Below are 26,128 nucleotides of genomic sequence, written 5' to 3' on the forward strand. Positions count from 1 at the left end.
GCCAAACGCTGTACACGTGTCTCCCATTTCCTTTGTGATGGTCCGAACCGCTACTGCCATCTTGGTTTTTTCCTCCGTCCCACCCTCACACATATGCTTTCTCAAACCTTAAAATAAACTCATAAAACATTTATTACCAGACCACTGTGTGCAGTGCACACGACCACCCCTTAAAATGAAGCCCCTGGCATGTGCCTGCGGCTGTGGGCGGCGGCACTGGAGGTTTGCCGGCGTCTCCTGTTTGGAGGCCATTGAAATAACAACAGAGATGCTGAGTTTGGTTGTGTATCACGTGGGTAGGTGCATTAGAGGGGCCTGGAGCCACAGTTCTTACCAGGATCCGGGGACCCTGTGTACAAGAGGCTTACAACCCCCGTTTTGCTCTCATATGATCTCTTGGTAACCTCATTTCACATTTCAGTTATGTATGCAGATGATCCACAGTTCTATACTGAAGAAGCATGCTATGTATCTTAAGATCTATCACATATATTGACGGGGGATGTCTCAATGTATAGATAAGGAGAGACAGGACCATGGATAGCTCTGGGATCTTGCATATATGCCTCTTCAAGAGAGACCATTCCTTTCTCTTAGAGGAGAGCAAGAGAAGGGGCCAGGAAGTTGGCTGCATTGTTCTTCCCTGAGACAGAGGCAATTAATAAATGCATATTGACTGACTGAGAGATACTGCAATAGAATTTATCTATATGTCCCACTAAATATTATTGGTCTGGAGCCCTATTTTTTAGGCTCCAAAGTATGAGACAGCGAAAGTTAAGTTTTCACAATAAGTTATTGTTAATTGATGAAGTCATTGAGAATAAGTTAGATAATAAGAAGGCCAGCGGACTGCAGGTGGACTCAGCCAATGAAAAGACCAACAGTGGCCTTCAGAAAATTACAAAGTTTTTGACAATGGAACCAAATCTACAGCTAGCTGGAACTAACCAAGAAAAATCACCTAGAGTTACCTGGAGAAGCCTTTTCTTCAATGTACTTGCTTAATGAACTTCATGCATATAAGCAGACACACCCCACATAAAATTATCCCTCCAATTTCTGATCATGGGTCCTATAGAGCATGTTTGGGAGGGGAGGTCATACTAAGGGAGGTTACACAATGGGCATGTAGAGAAGATGGTGACCTAATGGAGGACTGACCAATCCATCTCCTGGTGGGAGGATCTGTCTTGAACTAAAATTGTATAGCTCATCTCCCTTCTGTATTCAGCATTCTCTCTTCCTGAAAAGAGGGAGGGGGCCTGCTTTGGCCAGAATGATCAATTCCTCTGAACTCTGCTGCAATAAATTTTACTTGATATCTTATTAGTGTCAAGAGTGTCTCTAACAAAAACTACTGAAGTGCTAGCTTTCCTGGTGTTTCCCCTGTAAAAGAGGAAAGGCACCCCAGGCGCAAACCTCTTGACTTGATTCCTTCCCACCAAATGCTAGAGCTACATGAAAGACTATCGCAAATAGCAAATAATGAGTAAACCTACTGATCCAAGCAAATAGGAAATGGAAATTGCATATATTACACAGATTAGAATATTCCAGAAAAGGCACAAGAGTAAATGACCTCTTTGGATGAGATGATATCTTAGTTTCATCAAGTGAGAGGCTCTGATCTCACTCCACAGGAAATGCCCTGAAGTCTGTAAAGATACAATTTGGAAATCAGGGACATGTTGAAAAGTCAGCTTCTCCTACATCTTTGCTGCTTCCAACATCTTTTTTCTTTTTCCTGTCTGATATTGGTCTCAAAGAGTGTTTGGAACCCCACTTGTTTTCCCTAAAAGGATGAAGACTGTTACTCCTCTCCAAAACTGTCAAAACAAATCTGCCCCTCAAAAAAATCATGGGGGATTGCATTAGCATTCCCTCTACCAGTCCAGAATCACATTCTACAGGAAGCATGTAACAAAAAGGTGCTCTTTTCTAACACAGCTTGATTGGAATTTGAGTTACGTATGATAATCAATTCTAGTCTCTCTCTCTTTCTCTCTTTCCCTGGTCTCCTTGTCATATTCCTCTTCTTTTGCCAAACCACAGCCCTGGATTACTTCCACTTTCTGCCTCCTCTGCTCTTGGTCACCAGGAAGCCAAAACTGTGCTTTCTGGGTATGTTACCAATTTAGATTATCCAATCTAAACTAGGTCCTCATTTCAGCAAGGCGGTCCTCATCCTTTCTGAGTTAAGGACCTTGCCTCTACTAAGAATAAGGAGGTGATTTGATATGAGAGCCCTCTTCTCATATTCTCTTCATCTTAAAACACTATGATACCGTTTTCCATCCTTTCTTGTATCCCCCCATAACTCTGACAAAGAAATGGTCCTTCTTGCCAAGGTCAATCATTTTTGTGTACGGTCAGTTCTGTTGCAACCTTTGTTTTGAAAATTCAAATTTGTTAAAATATAATTGATATATTAGGGAAAAATTTGAGCTTTCAATTTTACTTATATGCAATTTTATCCATGAGAAACAGAATGCAGAAAACTATACCACTTCACAATAATACACAAACAAAAACCTTTCTGATGCTCACTTCCTCTAGCAAACCAGGTCTTTTTCAAGGCAAAGTGTCGTATTTATTGTACGCTTTTGGTGCAGTAGGGACTGATCTAAACTCTATCCCTACTCCCCTCCATCTTCTGCTGACCCCTCATATCTGAAATTTCATCCTTTCAAGCCATTCTCTTGGGCCATAGCCATTGACTTTGCCAGCCTGTGTCCAGTGGGAACCAAGGTGCAGACTGAACAGCAGCCCAAGGTCACACACACTATTTATCATAGTATTTGTGTTTCTTAATTATTTTTAAATATATCAAACTTTTCTATTTTTATAAATGTTTTTATGTCACTGATAAAGTTTTTGAGTGTTTTATTTCTAATCTCAGTTCCCCCATAAGTCTTGTGGGTTTTGTTGCATGACTTTGCATATTATGGTGATTTTTAAAAAATGCATGTGTCACATTATAGCAGAACTGGATGTATATTTGACCCCATTTTCTCCAGCATATTGTATCTCCTCTCTTTCTGTAACCTTCCATTTCTCAGTATTTACCTGTTTCTTTCCCTACTGTTTTCAAAAACTCCCAAGGATCCTCTACCTATAAAAACTTTCCTTAGACCCTATCTCTCCTCCCTTTCTAAGCCAAACTCCTTGAAAAACTTGTCTTATACTTGATTCTTCTGCCTCAAGTTTCTCCCCACTCCTATCCATCTTCCATTCAGCCACCAAAGTGATTTTCCTAAAGCTCAGGTCCCACTCCCTACTTAATAAACTCCAGTGATTCCTTATTACCTCCAAGATCAAATACAAAATTCTCTGTTTATTATTCAAAGCTTGTTATATGTGCCTTCTCCTACCTTTCCAGTCTTCTTACACCTTACTCCCCACTACATATTCTTCAGTCTAGTGACACTGGGCTCCTTGCTATTGTATGAACAAGTTACTCCATCTCTCAGCTCTGGATGTCTTCTCTGGCTATCCCCTCATGCCTGGCATCCATCTCTCTGCCTACAGGTTTCCCTAGCTTCAAATCTCAGCTAAAATATTTTTTTCAAATGCAGTGCTTCTTAAACTGTGGGTCATGACCCCATATGGGGTTGTGAAAAACTTGGCAGCAGTAAAAGGTTTCTAAATGCACAATGACCAAAAATTAATTCAAAATCAAACTCGTAATGAATTAGAGGTGTTTCTGGGAGTGCTTGCCCATATTGCATCCAACCTTGTTTCCGAACACAAAGCATGCGCACTTTGTACTGTGCATGCCCTCCAACTATGCAATGCCAACACACCCTGCTGCCAAAACTGAAAAGGGGTCACAAGTAGAAAAAGTTTAAGAAGCCCTGTTCTAGAGGAAGTGTTTTCCTGCCCCTCTTAATTCTAGCCTTCTCTCTGTTAACTATTTCCTAGTTATCCTGTATATAGTTTGGTGGTACATAATTTTTTTTTTCTCTCCCCTATTAGATTTTGAGCTCCTGAGGGCAGAGACTGACGTTTGCCTTTCAATATATTCCCAGGGCTTAGCTCAGTGACTGGCAAAAAGTAAACACAAGAAATCCTTGTTTGACTTTTTTCTCCTCAGTGCTTTACACACTGCTTCTGACTTCATCACTCAATTGAAAATACTCTTTACAAAGTATGACCTCTTAATTGCCAAATCTAATAGCCTTCTCTTGGTCCTTATCCTCCTTTACCAAAGCTGCTACATGGCACAGTAGATAGAGTGCTGCACCTGGAGTCATGAAGATTTGTTCATTGATTGATTGATTGGCTAGAGTTCAAATCTAGCCTCAGACACTTAGTAGCAAGTCATTTAAACCTCAGTCCACTTCCCCCCGTCTGTAAAATGGGGATAATTATAGCACCTACTTCAAGGGTTGTTGTTTGAGAGGATCAAATGAAATAACATATTTGCACATATTGTCTACAAAATGGCTCTGCAAACCTTAAATGCTATGTAAAGGCTAGCTATTGTTATTAGTGTCACTGTCTCAAATTTCTCACTGATTCAGTCCTTAAGCACACATCTGACCATGTGACTCTCTTAATCAGCTCCAGTGGTTTGATATTTCCTCTAGGATCAAATATAAACTGTTTAGTTTTTAAAACCCTGCACAATCAGGCTTCAACCAACATATATTTTCAGCATCATTGCCCCTTACTTTCTTCCCGCTCCCCCACTGTGATTCAGCCAAACTGGTCTTTCTGTTCCTCACACACAACATTCCTACCTCTATGTATTTGTACTGGCCATGCCACCTGCCCGGAATGAACTCCCTCAGTCCTTCTACCTCATACTTGCAGGCACTCTCTCCCTTCAAGAAGCAGGGTAAGCACCATCTTTTTCACGAAGCCTTTCATGATCCTCGAAATGCTAATGCTGTCCCTCCCAGACAACCTCGTATTCTGCTACTTTGTATTTATACTCAATCACTTTGTATTTATGTTGTGTCTACTCATACATGTAACTGTTAACCTCTATTCCTTCCAAGTAGGAAAGGTTTCATTCTTTGTACTTCTATCTCAAGCACCTGGTATGGATTTAATGTTTGTGGTTTGTTGTTACAGTCTCACATAACTAACTCAAATTACAAAGTATTATAGGCACACCAGCACTCCCATCTCAACTTTGATGGGCCTCATCTCCTCAGCAGCTTCCCTTAACTTGTCCTTGGATGCCTTCTTCCCTGGGTCCTGGCTCATTGGCCCTGCTTACTTCATTCAAGGTTACCTTCTTGCAGCTTTACCAGGCACAGGGACTGTTCCATCCGTTTCCCGACTCCTCTTATGTTTTACCTTCACCTATTAGAATGTAAGTTCCCTGAGAGTACAGAACCATGGAGAATATTTTGTATTTGTATCCCTGGAGGCAGTTAGGTGGCTTAGTATATAAGAATGTTAGTCCTAGAATCCTAGAGTCAGGAAGACCTGAGTTCAAATTCAGCCTCAGACATTTACTAGCTGTGTAACCCTGGGCAAGTCACTTAACTTCCATTTACCTTAATCTGCTGGAGAAGAAAATGGCAAACCACTCCAGTATCTTTGCTAAGAAAACCCCAATGGGATCACGAAGAGTTGGATAAGACTGAACAGCTAAATAATAACAATTTGTTGTCAACCCTAAGCATAGTGCTTCAAGTGTAGTTCTTGATTTCTCTTTTTTTCCCTCTCCTCCTCCATCCCTCTGTTTTTACATGTCTATCTCTCTCCTCTGTCTCTTTCTCTGTCTCCTTCTCTCCACATCTCTCTGGACCCATTTCCTTATCTGTATAATGAGGTAGCTAGATAACCTAATTTAAGGCCTTTCTCCAGTTCTAATATTCTGCAATTTTCTGTAGATAAAAGTTGTGCAACAGATTTCAAAATCACATGCCATTTATTTGAAAAAAAAAAGTCTAGAACTCTGTGGGGAAAGGAGCAAATTAGAATATTATAATGAAGCAGGCAAAATATTGCATGAAATTTAAAAGCTATTACAAGGAATCAGAATAGATTGTTCGGCACTGCCTCAATGTGTAGAAAGTACTATATCTTAAATTTCCCCTGCAGTTCTAGAATAAGTGGTAGTACTTTCAGTGCTGGTGACCTAAGCACTCGGGTAGGAATGGATTGACTGCCTGGGAGAGGGTGATGTATAAATGACTTCACTTTTCATCAAAGTGCTAGCCCCAATATTCTAGAGATTCTGCAAACCTAGCATTGGCTCCATAAATGTTTTGTGTGTGATCCCTTTAAGGGTGCAGCTGTCAGCACATGGCAGCTAGGGCATAAACCCGGGATTTGAATTAAGCACAACAGTAAGCAAGCATTCAGCAAATACTTGCTGACTGATATTTTTATCAGCTCATTTGAGGCTCAGGTCAGAAAATACTTTGATATTCCAGTTCAGAAAATATAAAGGTTCAGACTGGTTCATCTGAAAACAGATGAGAATTTAACTTGGCCTATTAAATCAATGTTTTGTTCCACTGTGCAATTCATGTTTTATTGATTTGATTCCCTTTCTTTCAACATATAAATGTCCTTCAAGCTAAAGGGTTCCACCTCTTTTTTAAATCATTGCACCCTAGAGCAGGGGTCAGTAAACTATGGCTTGAGAGCTAAGTTCCTGAAGAGTGTTTTTGTATCTCTCTGAGCCAAGAAGGGTGTTTACAATTTGAAAAATGTAAAATACTTAAATGTAAGCTTTATTTATAAAAATAAAAATGCTTCTTAGATAACAGGCCATACAACTAAGTATGGCAGGCCCAGAGTTAGCTGGTCCCTCCTCTAGAGATAGAATGTTGCTCTATTGGTTTCTACATTATACTGGTGGAACATAAGTTATACAGCATAAGTCATTACATTGACAGTAAAACATCCGAAGATGTCAATATACTGTGACACAGCAGCCGAAACAATTTAATTCAATGTCCATTAAGAGTAATAATACTGTCTACTCTTTAGAATAATTTACTGTCCTCTGCACTAGTGGGACTGTGTTTAGTACTGGATGTCATAATTTAGGAAGCACACTGACATGTCGGGGGCACAGTCAGAGAAGGGACGTTGAGAGGACTGAAGGTCATGCCATATGAAGATTGGTTAAAGGAGCTGGATAGATTTAGTTTGAAGAAGACAGACTTGGGTAGGAGATAGGATAGCTGACAAAGTATTTAAGAGGTTGCTTTATGAAATGTTGATAATAATACAAATATGAAAGCATTGGAAGATTTACAAAGTGCTTTCCTTACAGTGATATTTGATAGTATAGACATCATCCCAATTTTATGGATGAGGACCAATTCTCAGTGAAAGGATCCTTCCCAAAGATTCCAAGGACTAATGAGATAGTTTCAAAAGAGATTGGGTGACTTGCCTCTGGTCATACACCTAGTCAGTATCCTAGTGGAGGCTTAGACTCAGGTCTTTCCAGTGCTCTATATTGTGACCCTAGAAGTCAGCAGGAAGAAGATTGTTTATGAACATCAGGAAAAACTTCCTAATGATAATGATTTAAAAGTGGAATGGGCTATCTAGGTAGATGCTGAGTTCCCTATCCCTGATGGTCTTTAGGTGAACCACTTCTTGGGATACTGTATAAAAGATTCTTGTTCAAGTACATATGGGACTAGATTACCTCTCAGGTCCCTTTAGACTGTGAGATTTTGTGTAAAACAAACAAAGAGGAACAACAGAAACATACTCCAGTTTCTCTAAATGGTTTAATGGCTTCATTGGCTAGACTTCATCTAGAAATTCTTGCTGGTGTTCTGAGGTGCCTCTTCTTCTCTTCCTCTTTCCTAGAGCTTTTCTTGGTGCCCTTGTTAATTGTCAGTAGATCCATCTTTCTGATTTTTGTCTTGGTCGTGGCTGCTGGGTTTGCCTCCTAGAGAAGCCACATTTAAGATGGCCACTTCAAAAGGTTGTGAAAGTGAAGAAGATGGGGAAGACTTGGGGCTTCCAAGTAGTTCTTCAGACTTATGGATTTCAGTCACTTTAAGATTTTCAGTTGACTTTGCCAAACCTGTTGTTGAAAAACTGAGAGAGGGAATGGGTGAGGATTCAGAGACATATAGTCATTTTCCTTCTATGTAAGTATTTGGGAAGAGGTTTGTTTTTTTAAGGGAATTTTGAAAAACCACACCTTTCCAAAATTTATGAGATTACATGGAGTTCTTCAGAGTTAAAAAGTATAAATTAAATAAAGCAAAATTCAGTTTGGAATAGTATTTGTTAGTTTTCTTCTACAAGACTAGAATTCCCTGGAAGAGTCTATGAATTTGGTAGAAAATTCTAATGGTGTAGGAGAAGGGAAAAGAATCAGGAATCCTGACCATGAAACTGTTTTCCCCATGTTACTGACCTTGAGTTGGGAAAAATCAGCTTCTTATTCAATAACTCACTCTCGGACAGCTCACTTATTGTTAGCTCCTGAAAAGAAAGAGAGAGATTTTTTTTTTATTTTTTATCTTTTTTATTTTTCTTTTATTTTTTAAAATTTGTTTGTTTTCAGTTTTCTACAATTACTTTCACAAGTCTTGGATTTTCTCCCCCTCCCTCTCTGAGAAGGCATGCAATCTTATAAGGGTTCTACACATACAGTCTTATTAAATACATTTTCACATTAGTCATGTCGCATGGAAAAATTAAAATGAATGGGAAAAACCATGAAAAAAAATCCAAACAAAACAAAACATAAGAGAAAATATTCTGCTTCATTCTTCTTTCTAATTTCATAGTTCTTTCTCTGGATGTGGATGTCATTTTACCTCGAGTCCATTGGGAATATTTTCAGTCCTTGCATTGCTGTGAAGGGCTAAGTCTACCAGAAAAATTCCTCACACACTGTGGTTGTTACTCTGTACAAAGATCTCCTGATTCTGCTCCTTTCACTCAGCATTAGTTCATATAAGTCTTTCCAGGCCTATCTGTTCATTGTTTTTCATAGCACAGTAGTATTCCATTACATTCATATACCACAGCTTGTTCAGCCATTGCCCAGTTGGTGGGCATCCCCTGGATTTCCAGTTTTTGGACACCACAAAGAGAGCTGCTATAAATATTTTTGTACACGTGGGGCCCTTTCCCATTTTTATGATCTCTTGGGGATACAATCCTAGAAGGGATATTGCTGGGTCCAAGGGTATGCACATTTTTGTAAACCTTTGAGCATAGTTTCAAATTGCTCTACAGAATGGTTGGATTAGCTCACAGTTCCACCAACAATGAATTAGTGTTTCAACTCTTCTATATCTTCTCCAACATTTATCATCTTCCTATTTTGTCATGTTAGCCAATCTGATAGGTGTGATGTGGTACCTCAGAGTTGTTTTGATTTGTATCTCTCTAATCAATAGTGATTGAGTGATTTATAGTCATTCGTATGACAATGGATAGCTTTAATTTCTTCCTCTGAAAACTCCCTGTTCATATCCTTTGACTGTCAATTGGGGAATGACTTGTATTCTTGTACATTTGACTCAGTTCTTTATATATTTTAGAAATGAGGCCTTTATCATAGACACTCATTGCAAAACCTCTTTCCCAGTTTTCTGCTTCCCTCCTGATCATGGTTGCATTGGATTTGTTCATGTAAAAACTTTTCAATTTAATGTAATCAAAATTATCCATTTTGCACTTCATAATGTTCTCTAACTCTTGTTTGGTCATATATTTCTCCATTCTGACAAATACACTGTTCCTTGCTCCCCTAATTTGTTTATAGTATCAGTTTTTATACCAAGATCATGTATCCATTTGGACTTTACTCTGCTGTATGGTATCAAACACTGTTCTATGCCCAGTTTCTACTACACTGTTATCTAGTTTTCCCAGCATTTTTTGCCAGTGAGTTCTTATCCCAGAAGCTGGGGTCCTTGGGTTTATCAAACATTAGACTGCTATATTCATTGACTACTATGTCTTGAGTATCTAACCTATTCCACTTGTCTACTCCTCTATTTCTTAGCCAGTACCAAGTGGTTTTGATGATTGCTGCTTTATAATACAATTTGAGATGTGGTAGGGCTAGGCCACCTTCCCTAGCATTTCTTTTCATTAATTCCCTTGATATTCTGGATATGCTTATCCCCATTGCATATAAAGAAAGAGATTCTTAAGATGGTCTCTAGTACTGAGGGTAAGCACCTAGAGTAAAATATTAGGCTGCTCTATCATCCTCAGTACTGCCTGAAAAGGAAATGTCCCTCCAAGTCACTCAGAGGCTTACTTGTAATTTTTTTCAGGACCTTGCCTAAACCTCTAGGTATCTGAAGCCCTATGAAAGTAAGGATGAAATTTGTAACTGTTTTTCTTTTAAGGATCAAATAACTTCCGGAGTCTCCCACCATCCATTTTTAAAGCCAAGAACTTGGGAAGGGTTTCATTCAAGAGATATATTAAGCACTTCTTCTGAAAAAGTACTGCTCCAGGCACTAAAAGAGGTACATTCAATGTGGCCCAGTTCTTTTAGAACTGCAATACAACAGGAAGACACATGAAGATTTAGCCGACAAAGCAGGAGCTTGGCATGCTCAATGAGGAGATCAGGAAGAAATTGCAGAAGCATCCAGGAGATAAGAGAGAGCCAGGAGTGGTGCTTTGTCATAGCTTTGAGTTGGGTAGTGTTCAGGAAGGGAAGGAGAGAACCTCCTAGGGAATAAGAATGCCATAAGCCAAAGTACAGAGATCAAAAACCACAAGGTATAAGTCCTCTCATATGCACTGATCACATTCTTGTCTGAATTATCAGGAGTTGTGTGTGTGCTGGTATCCCTGATCACCAGACTCTAAGGTCTAGAAGTGCCCAATTTACCTTTTTGTCTCCCAGAATCCTTCACAAAGGATTTTAGATGCATTTAGAGACAGAAGAATACTCTGAGGTCATCAGGTCCAAGCTCCTCATTTTACAATGGAGAGGGTAAGCGACTTGTTTGCAGTCCCACAGGGAGGGTGTCAGATGGCCACAGTTTGCTTAAGCCCTCTACTCCAAAGCTGGCACTTGTCCATTGGGCCCAAAATTTAAGGTACATATTCCACTATTCCCATAAGGTCTGCACATCATGGGTGCTTAATTGATTTTTGCTGTTGAATTGAATTACCAGTGAATAGACTAGTTTACCTGGAACAGATTTTGTGTTGAGGAAGAGTGCTGGAATGATAGTGTAGGGCTTTGGATTCTAGATTGAAGAGTTAGAACTTTATCATGTATGCAAGTGGGGGTAATGCATAAAGATAGAAGAGGGAAGGAAGATTGAACTAATAAGAGCAGTGCTCTGGTAAGATTAGTTTGTTGGCAGCATATAAAGAAGAACAGGGAAAACACAGGAAAATCAATTAGGATACAGCTATAATCCAGGTGCAAAGTACTGAATTGTGGACTAAGGCATGAAAGTGAGAATGAAGCAGATAAGGTAGATCTGAGAGACTTTTGAAAGGTTAGATTGAAAACAAACAATCATCCAGTAATTAGATGTAGGGAAAAAAGAGGAAAGGGAGGATGAGAGTTCACGAGAGATAACCTTGAAGATAATGATAATACAGATACCACACATCAAACTCTATAGAATTCAAAGTAATTTTCAAAATTAAATTTATAATGCTAGAGGCCTATGTTACAGGAGAGAAAAAGAAAGCATGAGTTGTATCTATAGTAAATCTTTTCCCTTTTAGATTTATTTTTAGTTTTAGTTTTCAACATTCACTTCTACAAGATTTTGAGTTCTAAATTTTTCCCCATCTGTCCCTTCCCCCCACCCCAAGACATCATGCATTCTGATGACCCCTTTCCCCTTCCTCCTCCCTTCTATCAGCCCCTCCCTTCTCTTATCTCCTCCTATTTTCCTGTAGGGCAAGACTGAATCTATATTAAATTTTTAAAAAATTAACATGAAATTATCAAAATTAGAAATGAGAAAGGGAAAAACCACAATGAATGAAAATGAAATGATCTGAGATTACATACCTTGAAGTGAATACACTGGTGAAACTGAAACAACTTAGTAAACACCTGCAAAAATGTGAAATACCCAAACTGACAAAGCAGGATACTTTCTAACCAAAAGCAATCAGTTGCAACCAAGTTTTTGTTGTTCATTCATTTTAGTCACGTCTGACTCTTCGTGACCTCACTTGGGGTTTTCTTGGCACTAGAGTTGTATCTCATTTTACAGATAAGGTAACTGAGGCAAACAGGGTTAAGTGGCTTGCTCAGTGTCACACAGCTAATAAGTGGCTGAGGCCAGACCTGAAGTCAGCAAGTCTTCCTGATCCCAGGCCTAACACTATCCACTACACTACATCATCTAGCAAAGGACAAAACCGGGTAATTTATGACTTGTTCCTTAAAAAAGCATCAGAATGAGGAAGACTTAAAGTAAAATTTTCCAAGCCTTTGCAGAATAAAAATAACCTCAAATATTATATAAGACAATTCTGAACTATAAAGAAATGATGCTACCATAAAATCACAGAATTTCCAAGTTGGAAGACTATCTGATCTAATCAACATTTTTTTTAAAATCCCCTTTAACAACATGGACGATAAGTAAGTAATCATCCAGCTTTCTTTGTCTGAAGAGCTCTAGTGAGGGGAAATTTTAATAAAAGACATTTGATCCTCACAGTAGTCCTGTAAATACTCCAAGAATTATTAGTTTCATTTTACAGATTAGCAAACTGAGGCCGAAAAGTTATGAAATTTGCCACATCACCTGCAAGAACCTGAGGTGGGATTCCAGAGTCAAGATCTTTCTGACTCCAAGTGAAATGAAAAATCAAGCATTGGGGGTATAAACACCAAAGCAAAAACAGTTTCTGCTCTCAAGGAGTTCATATTCTAAGAGGCAAGACATATACAGGAGTAACAGTCAGAGATGGTTATTTTAGTTTGGAAAGTTACTGCGTTGGTAAGTAAAATCATAGGGAAGTGGACACATCATTTCCAGAAGTACTGGCAGTTTTGATTTGATTATTGTTCCAGAACTGCAAAGGGGTGTGGCAGGGCATATGTGTAGTATGAGGGCAGCTAGTGAAAACATGGTGGGAGAGTACAGTCAAGCATGACTGAGGCCCACCTGGAATAACAGGCCCTAGGGGAGCTCTCTGATCAGACCAGATTGGGAGTACCATAGACAAGAGTCAAGTCTACTTCTCTATACCTGGTGGCAAAACCATAATCCAATGTGCTCTGGGTAGCATCAGCTGCTTTCATCTGGAAGATCAGAAACAATCTGGGGCAGCATTCTATTGCACAGCTCTAACTTCTGCCACTATCTCAAAAACAGGGTCCATTTAGGAGACTCAAACCTCACTTCCTTGTTCTTTGCCTTGTGATATCACTCCTCATGATCTCTTATCAGTAATATGCTTTCAATAGTAGTCATCCATAGACAACTCAGACTGAGAAGCAAGATTCAATGAAACAAGGCACATATGTACTATTGGCATGCAATCTGAAAGGAGTCCCTATCTCTTAGACATTCTGCTATTCACCAGTAGCTCAGCTCCTTGGGTGTCACGTAAGATCATTCCTTCCTGAGGGTAATTACAATAGTTGAGGTATCACATGGCCTTTAGGAAAGGATATCTGTGTCCATATTAGTCTTCCCTGGCCAGTAACATATGTTGAATTTATTGTTGGATAGCATTTCTCCTCATTTCTGGCAAGCCATAGCTAACTTGGCACTGGTCAGAATAGGTTAGCTCCATTCAAGTAATCTTTGAAATTCTCAGTGACAGTCTGCTTCAAAACCAAGAACTCTAGCTTGTGCATGAGATAATGAGTTTCACTGTCACTCAGACCTCTGCTAACAAATGCAACTGGTTTCTGGTGACCATCATTCTCTTGGTAAGAACTTCTAGATTCTCCACACTTGGTATCTTTATGCATCACAAAAAGGCTTTTTTTGAGGTCTTCTCAGGGTAATACTAGTACATGTATAAGGCAGCTGACAGCTTTTCCACATCTGTCTGGCCATCAATTTCAAAAATAAATCATCCTTTTTTGTCTTTTTGCTTCTGGTTCTTTTTGATCATACAGGCATGAGTGGGGTCATTCAGTCATTTAGTATCATTCTTAACAAACTTGCAATAATAACCTTCAAATTCTAGAAATGTCCTTAGAACTTTGGATTATAATGGATTTTCAGGGCTTTCCCTTCCAAACAGGATTTCCTGTGTCTGGCATCTCCATCATACCTACTATTCTCAAAGCCTGGATGGACAGCTCATATTTAATCAACTGAATCCTCCCTATCTTTCCTCTGAACACTCTGAAATCAACTTTCCCAAAATTTAGGGTATAGGTTCAACTAAGCCCAGATTTCCTTTCCTATATCACAAACTTTTGGATGGTTCAGTCACTTTCCTCCCAAAGTTCCCATTATTTCCACCCCAGCTGCTAGCTCCAATTAGTAAGTATCACTAAAGGAAGTCGTAGCTGCCTTGCTTTGGGCATAGAGAGAGAACTCTAGCATCTACCACTACTACTCATCACTGAGACATTATGCCTCTGTGCTGAATTGTGATCTGTTTTCCATATCCTTATATATTTTTCTTTTCCTGTCCAGGTGGTCTACAGTATACTCCAATGATAAAATCATTCCCTTTTTCCTCTCTCCTTTGACCTTTGACCAGATGCTCTCCATCACGCTTCTCCACTCTGATTCCTAGATTTCCCCACAAGAATATAGTTTTAAAATATACAATGTTATATCCATCCTCTTTTATATATTCTATTTATTTTGAATAAGTATCTTCATCAAGAGCCATAATCCAGTCATGGGTTTTATCCCACAAGTCTTAGTAATATATCTGAAGTCAAATTTGCCTTTTAGCTTTGTCAAAGTTCTGTTGCACATTTGCACTGGATCTCTAGTGAACCTTCTCTAGGAGGGCAAGGGGATGTTCCTGAGGAAGTTCCTATTTACTGTTGCGATGAGGTCTCAGACATGTTCCTAAACATCTCTGAGTGCCCTAGGAGGATATGTCCATGCCTTACACACAAGTAACTTATCTCTGCTGCAAAGGACCTAGCTGTGGCCCTCCTAAGAGGGGCTCCTCTTTATGGCTTAGGGCAGAGGTAGGGAACCTGAGGCCTCCAGGCCACATGTGATCTCCTAGGTCCATGGGTGTGGCCTTTTGACTGAGTTCAAGTTTTACAGAACAAATCATTTTATTAATCTGTAAAGTTTAGATTTGGTCAAAGGATCACACTTGAGGAGTTAGAGGGCCACATGTGACTTCAAGGCCACAGGTTCTCCACTCCTGGCTTAGAGGAACTCTGTGAATAGACAGAACTTTAATTTCTGCCATGGAGAATATGGAATCAGCTTGACCTACAGGCAAGATGTCTATTTCTAAGGGTGAAAATTTCACCTCAGTTTCTTCTATAGATGGTGCCTTTAAGAAAGATTTCTATCATACTTGAACTGCTGTGCTGTCTTTCTCTTTACTCATTAATGTTACATTCAAAAAATAAAACACAACTTCTCCACTTTAGACAGAATTCTGCAAGCCATTTTCTAAGAAGGCTGTTGGAGGGTGTCCCCTACATGGATTTTGTCACAAATTTGAATGGCTGAATGGATCTAGCAATTCACAAAACATATCCTTAGTGAATTCTCCTAGCCATTCTGCATTAGGAACTAGAATCAGAATCTCTAACTCTTTTACTATGTCCTTCGATATTTTTGTAATGTCCTCATCTTCATAAAGAGTCTGTTGCAAATATCAGTCGTCCGACAAAGATATTGATGCTCATTAAACAACAATACATTTCACATACAATACTCATATTTTAAAAGTATTTATCCATAATGACAATACTTAACTGCCAGCATTATGACAATGAGCTATCCACATAGGCATACATATACCACAATCATACTGTAATGTGGTGCTCTAAGCAAATGATGCTGAATAACGTAGTGCGAATCAAAAGTAATAACAGTCATAGCATTTTGTTTGCACAGTGATCAGTAACAAAACTACTCAGTGTTAAATGTAGCCTTTCATATGTAAATTTAACGTAGTAATGCAGAGAAGGTATAATGGAGGCAGCTATACACAAGAGAAGAAAATAAAATACCAATGTAGCAATAACGCTGGAAAATTCTGCTTAAGCAGGAAGGAAGAATTAAAGCAGTGTTTAAATTTTACAAGCAAAGAAAAATAAAAACAGGGAAAAAAATATCTCCAGACAACTCCCCTCCACCCCTGCCTTGCAGCAGCGATGGGGAAATAGATAACAAGATTGTTTCATCACTCCTATCTGCCCCTTCTCTCACCCCACTACTGACTCATTGCTTAAAAGAGTTTCTCTCCTTTTCTACTTTAACTTATATCAAAGGATCTGTATTTTTTTTTCTAGCTCCAAGTCCCCTCCAGAGAGAGTGCTCTGGCAAAACACCTTGTTAATAGATCTCTTTCACCTTTGAATATGCTCCCTCTTCAGTTATCTCATCCCAAGTTCATTTCCCATAAGTACACGCAGACTAGCAAAGACCTATAGTTAATATTCCTTATAAAATTAAAGTAAATGTCTAAAACAAAGAAAGGTAGGCAGACTTTTTCTATGCCCAGAAGGAAGGATTTCAGCCTTCTATGAGACATCTCAAGGGCAGAAAGGAGATCCTATGAGGTTCATAGTCAAGGCATGGTTTCAGTAACAATACTATATCTGTCCAAACACTCCTTGTGCTTGATTGACTTAAACAGCCTCAATCTGAGAATCCTGGCTCCTGTTTTTGTAGTGGCTGTTTCTGCTTCTGCTTCTATTTTCCCATCTCCACAAAGCTTCTCATCAGCTTGCTTTTCTTTAGTTCTCTCTGACCTCTCATTCTTTATCTTATCATTTTTGTTTCCCTTACGATTCACTCACTGTACCTCATAATGGAATCAGTTGACAATGGTAACATTCTTATAGTTGGCTTAACATTTTGTTATCTAGCCCCTTTTCTGTGTCTGTCTATGAAAGATCAACTCCCTTATAATCACATCAAATTTAAATTTATCTCTTTGTCAATTCTACTCATTGATCTTACTTTTTTTCTCTGAGGTTGAGCCCAACAAGCACTCTTCCATGTGACAACCCCTTAAATATTGGAAAATAGCTATAATGTTCTTCTTCTTCCCCAGAAGTCTTTTCTTCTATAGGCTAAATATCCCCAGTTCCTACAGCCTATCTTCATATGGAATGGACTTAAGGCCCTTCATCATTATGATTCCCGTGCTAGACACTCTCTAGCCTAAGATCACATTGGTTTTTTTGGCTGCCATATCATGCTTTTGATTCATACTGAACTGAAAGTACTGAAAGTACATTAAAACCCCCAGATTTTTTCAGACAAATTACAATCTAACCATACTTCCTCTATCTTGTAAAAGATAAAAATGATATTTTTTAACCCAAATGTAAAACATTGCATTACATCTACTAAGTTTTATTTTATTTGATATGGCCTGAAGTTCTTGCTTGTCAAGAACTTTTTGATCTTAACTCAATGATCCAGTATGCTGGCTATCTCTCCCAGTTTTGTGCCATCTGCAAATGTGATAATGCCATTTATTAAGTCATTGATAAAAATATTAAATAGCACAGGGGTCAAATATAGCTGCCTGGGGCACTCCAACTGAGCTTTCCTAGCAAGATGACAGTGAACCATTAATGACCACTCTTCAGGTTTGGTCAATCAGTGCCACATCTACACAATTTTACTATTATCTACCCTAGACCACATCTATCCATCTTTCCTACAAGAATAACATAAAAAACTTTATCAAATGCTTTATTAAAATCTAGGCAAATTACACCTGCCCTTCATTTAACAGTTTAATAGCCTGTCAGAAAGGGTCATGTTGGCTCTTTGTGATCACTGTTTCCTTTTCTAGATGTTCACAAACTTCTGCATTCACAAAAACTCTAACAGCCCTGTGTCAGTCTTGTCTTTTTTTTAATTTCCCTGTATTCCTCCCATTCTGAGGAGCCCAAGGGGAGAACTGCCAAAACATTGTCTAATTGTGGGCAACTGGCAGATTTAAAGCAAGGATAATTGATTGTCTTTTGGTAAAAATGCCAAGCATACTACAAAAAGATGTAGCATGAGTACTATTCTTTCCACTTGGGGGGCACCATGGGTGGGAATTGCTATTTTCTGAACTGCATTTAGTAAAATATATCCTAGTCTATAATGCAAGTGTGCATTTTGGGTGGGGTCATGTAAAGTTTCGGGAAGGAGATAAGATTCTTAATAGGAATGGCTGGGGTAAGCTATTGAAGTTATCAAATACTACGTAATAATCTTACATTTTGAACCTAGGCTAAATGAGATGGAACCTGGGGAGGTACTAGCAAGATAGGATCGTGGGGATCCCAGGTTGGTCCCACTGGCCCAGGGGAATAAACCCAGGACTCAGGATGGTGTCTAACAGGTTGCTGCCTTCACCAGTGATTGACTTGAGGCTGAGAGCAGGTAGCTTGAGTTCAGAGCACCCCCTGGTGGCTGATGCGGAGATTGCATTCTGAGCAAGTATTTCAGGGCTAGTGCACCCCACCTAATTCCCCTCCCCCCCACAAGTGGCCATGGTCTGTTCCCACAACTGTTTGTTTATTTGTTTATTTTTCCCAGATCCAGTAACAACTTAACAGCAAGTTTTTCTGAAGAAAGAAAAACTACCCCCACGTGCACCTCTTACAACAAGGGCTTCCCCTTTTTTGTCTTCACAGCCTTGGTTTTCAGCAAATCTTTCCACATCCCCTAATATGAAAGGAAATAAATTCTAGAGTTTACTGTACCTAGGTACACAAGAAATAAAATGGACTAATTTCAACAGGATAATATAGCTATTTATCAGATATTTTCGATAATCCTTAACAAGCTTTTTGTACTCCCAGAGATATCTCAAGGTAGAGATTTTCACTCCTCAGAGTGTCCTATTTATTCATTTTCAGCTTACTTCCCTGTTAGAATATTATTCCACAGACTCTCCACCTATTCTTCCTCTGAACTTTTGAAATTTATTCCACCAAAATCTAAACTGTATGTGAGATTATAAGCTTTTCACTCCTTTATAACAAATTCTAAGATGGAAAGATGCCTTTTCCCCAAAGATCTCCCGCATTTCTACACAAACGTCAATTTCTCCTTGTCAGTGAGATCAAGATCAAGAAGAAAATTTCCCTTTATGAGTTCCTTCACCTTTTGAAAGATTAAATTTTTAAGGTACACCAAGGAACGTTTAGCTACTCTGCTTTTGACTGAGAGCTCCTACAGATGAGGGACCTTCAATTATCTGGACATCATACTCTGTTTCAATAAGTAAGTTTGTTTTAAACTTAGGGACAGTATCATGGCCCTTCAGGTCCTTGTGGTTCCCTCTCCTGCCACCTTAATGAGCTTATTTTAAAGAGAAAGTTAGGATTATGATCACAATCATGTTGAGTCCCCAGAAGGTTCAGCTTTCTGCCTTAAGTGACATTTATATTTATTTCCAGCTAACTCCTAGACTCTTTGTGGTTGAAGCAAAATTCAAGGGACAGGAAATGTTTTTAATAAAGTAGAATACATTACTGTTAGTAGACAGACACCAGGAGAGAAGTTGGGGGAATAGCAGAGACTTTTCCTTGGAACTTCCCTCAGTACAGGAGGTATGAAATCAATAAGCACTTAATAAGCCCCTACTAGTGTGTGCCAGACGCTGAGTGAAGGGCTGGGGATACAAAAGAGAGCGGTTCTTCCTCTTAAGGAGCTCAGATCTGATGTCAGAGATCACTTGCCAAGAACTATGATCAATTTGGAGATAATTAACAGAGGCATTAGCGTGAAGGGGAGCAGGATGGTCAGCTTCCTATAGAAGGCAGAATTTTAACTGGGACTTAAAGGAAGCCAGGAAGTAGAGACGAAGAGAGAAGGCATTCCAAGCATAGGGGACAGCTGAAGAAAATGCCCAGAGACAAAAAACGGAGTATTTGGTGCATGAAACAGCCAGGAGGCCAATGTTGCTGGATGGAAGAGTTGCGATGACAATATCTTGGAAAAGGGCATAAAATGTAATAAGACTAGAAAGGTATGAAGGTACTAGATAATGAAGAACTTTAAAAGATAATAGATTTTATATTTGATCCTGGAAGTAATGGGAAGTCATTGGAGATTATTGAATAGGGGTGATATCATCACATCTGTGCTTTAGGAAGATCATTTTGACAGCTGAGTGGAGGATGGAGTGGAGGAAAAGACCAGCCTGATGTGGGGAGACCAACTTGAAGACCAACCTTGTAGAAGTCTATGTAGCAGGTGATGAAGACAGTGGTGATGTCAGCAAAGAGAAGAGGGCATCTAGGAGAGATTTTCTGAAGGTAGGATCAAAAGGCCTTAGTACCTAGTTCTGATTTATTGATTCAGTCAAGAAATGTTCTTACCTAAGGCAATGACTTTGAAGTGGGGCAGGATAATCAATGCAACCTTTATCCTTGTGCCAGGTTTGTGAGCTATTTCCTGAACTCCTCATTTATTTCCTCTGTCTTTCTAGGCGATCTATAGTATGCTGTGATGACAATACTGCTTCTGTTCCTGCTTCCATTGACCTTCACCCAAATTCCCACCCATAATTTCTTCTTCTCACTTCTGAATATTGTCACAAAGAAAATATTTCTATAAGGCAAATATAGTTTTGATCCCAAAATCTGGCAAAAATCTGACTGAAAGATAAAATTATATAGTCCAGTCTCATGACTGCACTACAAATTAATTGTTAAATAAAATACCAACTAAAATATAAATAAATACTCATTTTTCATTAAGATCAAGTAAGATATATAACTGGATTCAAACTGGTTAAATATTAGCAAAATAATCAGTACAATAAAAATAAACCATTCATTTATGTTAAAATATTAATAGAAATATTATAAAGTATTAATAGATTTAAGCAGGAAACCTTTAATTAAAATTATTTTTAAAATTATCTGGTTTAAACCAGGACCTAACATTCCATGTGGTGAAGAAACTTCTGAGATAAGTCCATTAAAAAACAACTGGGTGTTTGTCTATTGTTATCACATCTATTTGACATATTTTAAGAAATGTTATTTGCTCAAAAGTATGGAAAATAAAGTAATAAATACTGGCAAGAGAAAGATGACGATACCTCTGTTTTGAAATAACAGCTATTTAACTAAAAAGTTTGAGGTCAGCAAAGATTAAGATAATTCATGACTTGAGCAAGATCTTGCTTAAGATAGCCACAAAATCACCCGCATTTCAAAGTCATCAATAAAACTGGGGAAAACTCATCAGAACAAAATGCCATTTACAATCATTATAAAATATATTCTGACTTAGAAAAAACATGAGCAACCTGCACAAAGAACACATTAAAAGAATTTTGATGACAAGAAAGGAAGAATTTAATAATTAGGGTGCTATTCCATATATGTGAGTAAATTAAGAAAACGTGAGTAAAAATGCCAACACTTTGTGAATTATTTTATAGATTTAATGCAATGCCAATCAAAATGTAAGAGGGTGCATTTTGGTGTTTAAGTAAAAGGCCAAACAATATACCTGGGACAAAGTGGGGGCAGGGAGTGTCGCAGGGCAAGTTATGTGTTGATTTACTGATTGATCTCAGGTCTTAGGGAAAAAAGGTCCATGAAGAAGACTCCCAGAAACCAAGAAGCTACTTCTAGGGAGGCCCCTTCTGAGGGGATTGAGTAAGGTAAGTCTAGGTCAGGAGGGCCTCCTGGCCATATGGTGTGAGAACCAGGGTGTGCTGGTGACTGTTCAACATCCCACTCTCTGGGGAGGAAAGATAGGCACCTGGCATACCTTTAAATTTAATCTGAATTATTAACATTTTCTACATCATTTCCTTAAACCTAGATGATCCACAAAACAATAAATCAAGCCTTGATTTGTGGCATTTGCTGATTTCTGAGGTGCAAATGTTCACAATGGAAATGGACTCATTTATCAAGAGTTGGTTCCAGTGCATCCCTGAGTGGGACTGCAAGGGACTGCCAAAGTACTATCAGCATCATCCACATTTAGCTCCCTGCCTTGCTTATAGCACTAAGAATTAGATGAAAAAAAGGCAGCATTTACATTGGGAAATAGTCAGACAGAGTCCTTAAAGGAGACAACGTAAAAGTTGATGAAAGGGGATATATCCTGTCCAATTTAACCATATCATAAAGAAGTAATTCTAAAAAACCAGTTCTGAATAAAAACAGAAAAAGAGATCGCTGGAAAAGAACAGAGGACCCAGAAATAGAGCTGAGTGAATATAAAAGACTGATAAATCAAGATTGTCCGATAAATCAATATTACAAAATATGGAGGAAAGGAATTATCATTCAATAAAAGTTAAGGGAATTCAATAGTAGTGTGTTACTTCAAGCTCTAAATGTAAAATATCATATATATTTGAGAAACCCAATAGCCAGAGAACTTTAAATATACTAACAAGAAAGAGAACAGAAGGGAAAGGAGAACAAGTAAATGATAATTTTGTTTAATAACGTGTTATACAGGTATATATACATATGGATAGGCCGGGATATGCTGGCAAATATTTAAGTGGTTCACTGGGAAGAATGAACAGGACCCGCTTTTTCAAGTGTAACCTACACTGTTAATATTTTCTGCATCACTTTCTTGCCTAGACAATCAACAAAACAGGGCATCCAGCTTTGAAGAAATTTGCTGATTTATGAGATGAAAATGTTGACACTGAAAATTTATCCACTGGCTTTCTCTGAGTCGTTGGAGCTGGCTCCAGCAAGGCAAGCTGAGCTATTGGTGGGGAGCCTGGTCTTTCAGCTCACCCCTCCCTCAGGAATGGTGCTTTATTTTAAAACTGAGAAACCATTAGTTAGAAAATGACAATAAGACCGGCCACAAGCCCACTTGCAACCTTCAGCTTCTCACTGGCTTTTGTCTGAGGAATCTGGACAATGAATATTATTATTTTTTTCCCTTCTATTGCATTGTAATCTCAGATAAATATATGGCTTGAACCTTCAGCAAGTTTTGCATTAGAGCAATCACAAAAATGGGTTTATGATATCTCCATACTTTAAATCCAGGTGGCACATTGGATAGAGCACTGAGCATGGACTTGGGAAAACTCATCTTCATGGGTTCAAATCCTGCCTCAGACACTTAACTAAACCTGCGCAAGTCACTTCACCCTGTTTGCCTCATTTCCTCATTCGAAAAATGAGCTGGAGAAGGAAATGGCAAACCACTCCAGTGTCTCTGCCAAGAAAACCCCAACATGGGGTCACAAAGAGTCAGACATGACTGAAACAACCCCACAACAGTACTTTAAATCTGCTTCTCTTTCAGGTTTTCCTTTCCTCTATTCTGAGCCCATGCTAGTACTCAAATAAGCAGAACAGGCGCAGATTGGAAAGACCATCAGGATTTTAATACATTGTTCTAAGCAGACTGAGAAAACACTTAAAACAATACCATTTATAAAACATAGCTGATTTAAAGACAACTAGAGTTGGCAGCCTGAAGAAAGGGGAAAGAGGGAGGGGGGAGGGGGAGGAACAGCCTGTCTGATTTCTCTTTTGGCCAGCTCTCCATTAGGAAACAGCAAAGCAAAGAAGCAAACAAGGAGGGTAGAGGCTAGGGCTTAGCACAGTGCCAGGCACATAGCTGGCACTTAATGTTTACTGACTGATTGGCTCTCAACCAGGAAAACCCAAGGCATCTCTCTAACAACTCCATTCCAGCCTCTCAGATGGCTGTTAGCAATCTCTGGCATGTCTGTCCCTACTCCCGGGGCCTCATTCTTGTTATCTGGGGAACGGTGAGCTGGTTGGCCCTCAGCTGTGAATCCCCAAGGCAAATTTAAGCATACAGACTCCAACTATTCTGGCTCTAAACTCCACCATCCTCCCAGTCCAACAAGGCCAAATTCTCTTTTCTATACAAAGATTCTTTTTTTCTTTCTTCCAACTTGGAAGTCAAGCTTAAGGGGTCAGGATTAGGTTAGAATGAGAGTTAGAAACGAGTTTGGAGTTAGGATTAGCCTTTAGGTCGGCTGAGAAAACCCTTCAAAATTAGGAGCTAGGAAAGAGGTGTGTAGCCACCACTTTTCTTCATATAATGCCTTTCCCCTCAGGCTATCTCCAATTTGTCTTCTTGTTTGTACACAGTTATGTTAAACTCTGAGCTCCTTGGGGACAAAACTCCTGAGGGTTTTGTTTGTTTGTTTGTTTGTTCTTTTACCTTTCTTCTATCCCCAGAGTTTGTAGAATAGTGCCTGGCTGCCAGGAATGTAATAAATAGGTGCTTAATAAATGCTTATTCACTTGACTTGCTCCCTTTCATGCCTTTTAGCAACTTCAAAAGGTGAGTTTTATACATACATACATACATACATACATGTATATATATTTGTGTGTGTATGTATAAACACACATATAAGATGTTGTTCAGGGCAAGGGGAATCTCACATCTTCTCCTCCATATAGTATGGACATGCCTATTGGTACCTTGTTATGAGCCGAGGCACGCATTCAGGCTGCATAAAGAGTCTCTAGTGTCTCATTTTATTTTATTTTTTTTTGTATTTTATATCTCATTTTAAAAGTAACTTTTAATTTTTTAAAATTAAGTTTTTTTATTTTTCTAATTTGATAAAATTAGTATTCAATAAATCTTCATATTAAAAAAGTAAGACTTTCAGGGTGCATACCCTAATGAAACATACTTTCCACACTTATAATTAGGCGGATTATTGATAATTCCTGATTGGTTTCCAGTGACTTGGAGTCACAAAGTGATGTAATTACGTTCCTAGGACTCAGAAGGATGGTTTCTTGACATAGAAGCTATGACTGTATTTTAAGAGTGCATAGATCGCTCTTACCCCGTTTGCTTTTTTTACCTTTTCCCTGTGTAATGAATGCCTCCTCTACAGGGTTAAGAATGGCATGGATCTTCACAGACATCCAAGATTTTTTGCTCATCTCCTGAGGCAAGGAAATATTATGTGTTTTGGAACTGGGGCAGGACTAAAAGGAGAACCCATGAAAAAGAAGGATGGAGAACATTTGGAGAGGAACAAGGGGGCGGTTCCTACCTTCCTCCCCAAATCCAAAGAGCAAGAGACCCTCTTCAAAGCCACATCTCTGAGAAGACTGGAGAGGTGGAAGCTGTAGGGGTGGGCAACGAGGTACAGACTATTGTCACAATCTCAGATGGCTGGATCACTGATAAAGACGTGAAGTAACTGGTCATCCTGAGCCCCTTTCCCCGCCTCACTTCACCTAGATGAGACTGACACCCATTTCCAAGTGTGTCCTTTCTGGGTCTTTTTATTCTGTTAAAGGCTACATCTGGTTGATCTAATCTTGCGTCTCATAAACGCCTGTGGCTGCCCTTGAACTTTGTATTTCCTTGTGTCCCTTTATTTCTGGCATGAGGGCACAGGACAGAGCTGATAGACACATGGGAAGAGTGATCCCAAGCCCTAAGATTCCAACCCCATCCCCCTCACCCCCATCCTTTGTTGAAGAATTTTCTCTAACTGGGGGCACAAGCACGAGCTATTCATGCATTTCATAGCTACATTTCCAAAGGCAGAATTACTACCAACTCGGGACTTTAGATCTGACTCATTAGACCAAGAGTGGCAACACCTAGTGTTACACTTATTTAAAGGCCAGACAGAACACAGCAGATAGGCAAGGAAGCTTACAATCTGGGAGCAGTCAGTTGCCTCTTTGTAGACTGGATTGTTCCCAAATTCAAAAATCTGGAAAATTGTCACTCTAAAGATCGAAGATCATTGAGGAAGGAGCCCAGTGATTTGGAGAAAAGATCCTCTGCTCTTACAAAAAGGAATTCAAGCACTGCAGGTCCAAAGGGAAGAGGTGATGCTTGATCAGTTTTGATGCACTAAGAGCTTGACATGTTTGCTCTGTTTCTGAGCTACAGTGAGTCCTTTGGGCATTTTCTATCAAATGAAATCAAAGCCAGACCATGTCAGGTTTGCACTTTATTAGCTTGAGGCCGTACATGGAATTTGGCACTCGGTCATTACTCTCATACAGGGGAACCTGGTTATGAGTTATACCTAATCAATACTTGGGGAACTCCTGGGGGTAATAACAATT

General features: G+C 39.1%; 1 protein-coding gene across 6 annotated transcripts in view; it reads right to left on the reverse strand.

The window, feature by feature from the left end:
* Positions 1–7,699: 7,699 nt before the first annotated feature.
* Positions 7,700–26,128, reverse strand: part of CCDC30 (coiled-coil domain containing 30) — a 165,877-nt gene continuing 147,448 nt past the window's right edge. For 5 of the 6 annotated variants that reach the window (XM_072609733.1, XM_072609736.1, XM_072609732.1 and 2 more), the window contains 2 exons: positions 8,360–8,427; positions 7,700–8,034 (listed from right to left, as the gene is read on the reverse strand). In XM_072609733.1, the coding sequence (XP_072465834.1) occupies positions 7,821–8,034; positions 8,360–8,427 (282 nt within the window). In that variant the 3' untranslated portion in view covers positions 7,700–7,820. Of the gene's footprint in view, positions 8,035–8,359; positions 8,428–25,092; positions 25,166–26,128 lie in introns of all 6 variants that reach the window. The other variant, XR_011967154.1, reaches the window with a different exon arrangement.

Source organism: Notamacropus eugenii, chromosome 5 (assembly GCF_028372415.1).
Source record: "Notamacropus eugenii isolate mMacEug1 chromosome 5, mMacEug1.pri_v2, whole genome shotgun sequence".
NCBI lineage: Eukaryota > Metazoa > Chordata > Mammalia > Diprotodontia > Macropodidae > Notamacropus > Notamacropus eugenii.